Below are 368 nucleotides of genomic sequence, written 5' to 3' on the forward strand. Positions count from 1 at the left end.
CGGCCCAGCCGATCAGGGGGCTGCCGGACCCGCTCGTCGTCCTGACGCCGGCGCTCCCGGGCAGGGGAGCTGGCACCAGGCTCCCGCTGCACAGGGGGGGGCGCGCGTGGGCCGCGGGCCCGGCCACGCACCACTCGGGGTAGTCCGCGTCGTCCTTCAGCGCCACCTCGGGGCCCTCCTTGCGGTAGTTGACGCCCACGGCGTGCGTGGCCAGCACGGCGGGGTCCGTGCACACCTCCGGGCCCTGCAGGGGCTCCTGCACCGCCCCCTTCGCCTTGGCCTTCGCCTTGGCGGCTGCAGACACAAGCGGTGTGAGCGGGACTTGGGGGCCGCCTCCCCCACCCCGCTCCCCGGTCCCGGCCCCGCCG

At 77.4% G+C, this 368-nt stretch overlaps 2 protein-coding genes across 3 annotated transcripts in view; one reads left to right on the plus strand and one right to left on the minus strand.

Moving 5' to 3' along the window:
* The window catches only part of MRPL54 (mitochondrial ribosomal protein L54), a gene marked incomplete at its 5' end in the record, with an annotated part of 7,051 nt that extends 6,699 nt beyond the window's left edge, over positions 1–352 (minus strand). The window contains one exon of the mRNA XM_019513130.1: positions 132–352. Within this exon, the coding sequence (XP_019368675.1) occupies positions 132–352 (221 nt within the window). The remainder of the gene's footprint in view (positions 1–131) is intronic.
* APBA3 (amyloid beta precursor protein binding family A member 3) overlaps positions 1–368 on the plus strand; it is a 20,188-nt gene that overhangs the window by 5,425 nt on the left and 14,395 nt on the right. The gene's annotated exons all lie outside the window — the stretch shown is intronic.

The sequence above is a fragment of the Gavialis gangeticus genome, unplaced genomic scaffold, assembly GCF_001723915.1.
Source record: "Gavialis gangeticus isolate Ggan-Ray unplaced genomic scaffold, GavGan_comp1, whole genome shotgun sequence".
NCBI classification, from domain to species: Eukaryota; Metazoa; Chordata; order Crocodylia; family Gavialidae; genus Gavialis; species Gavialis gangeticus.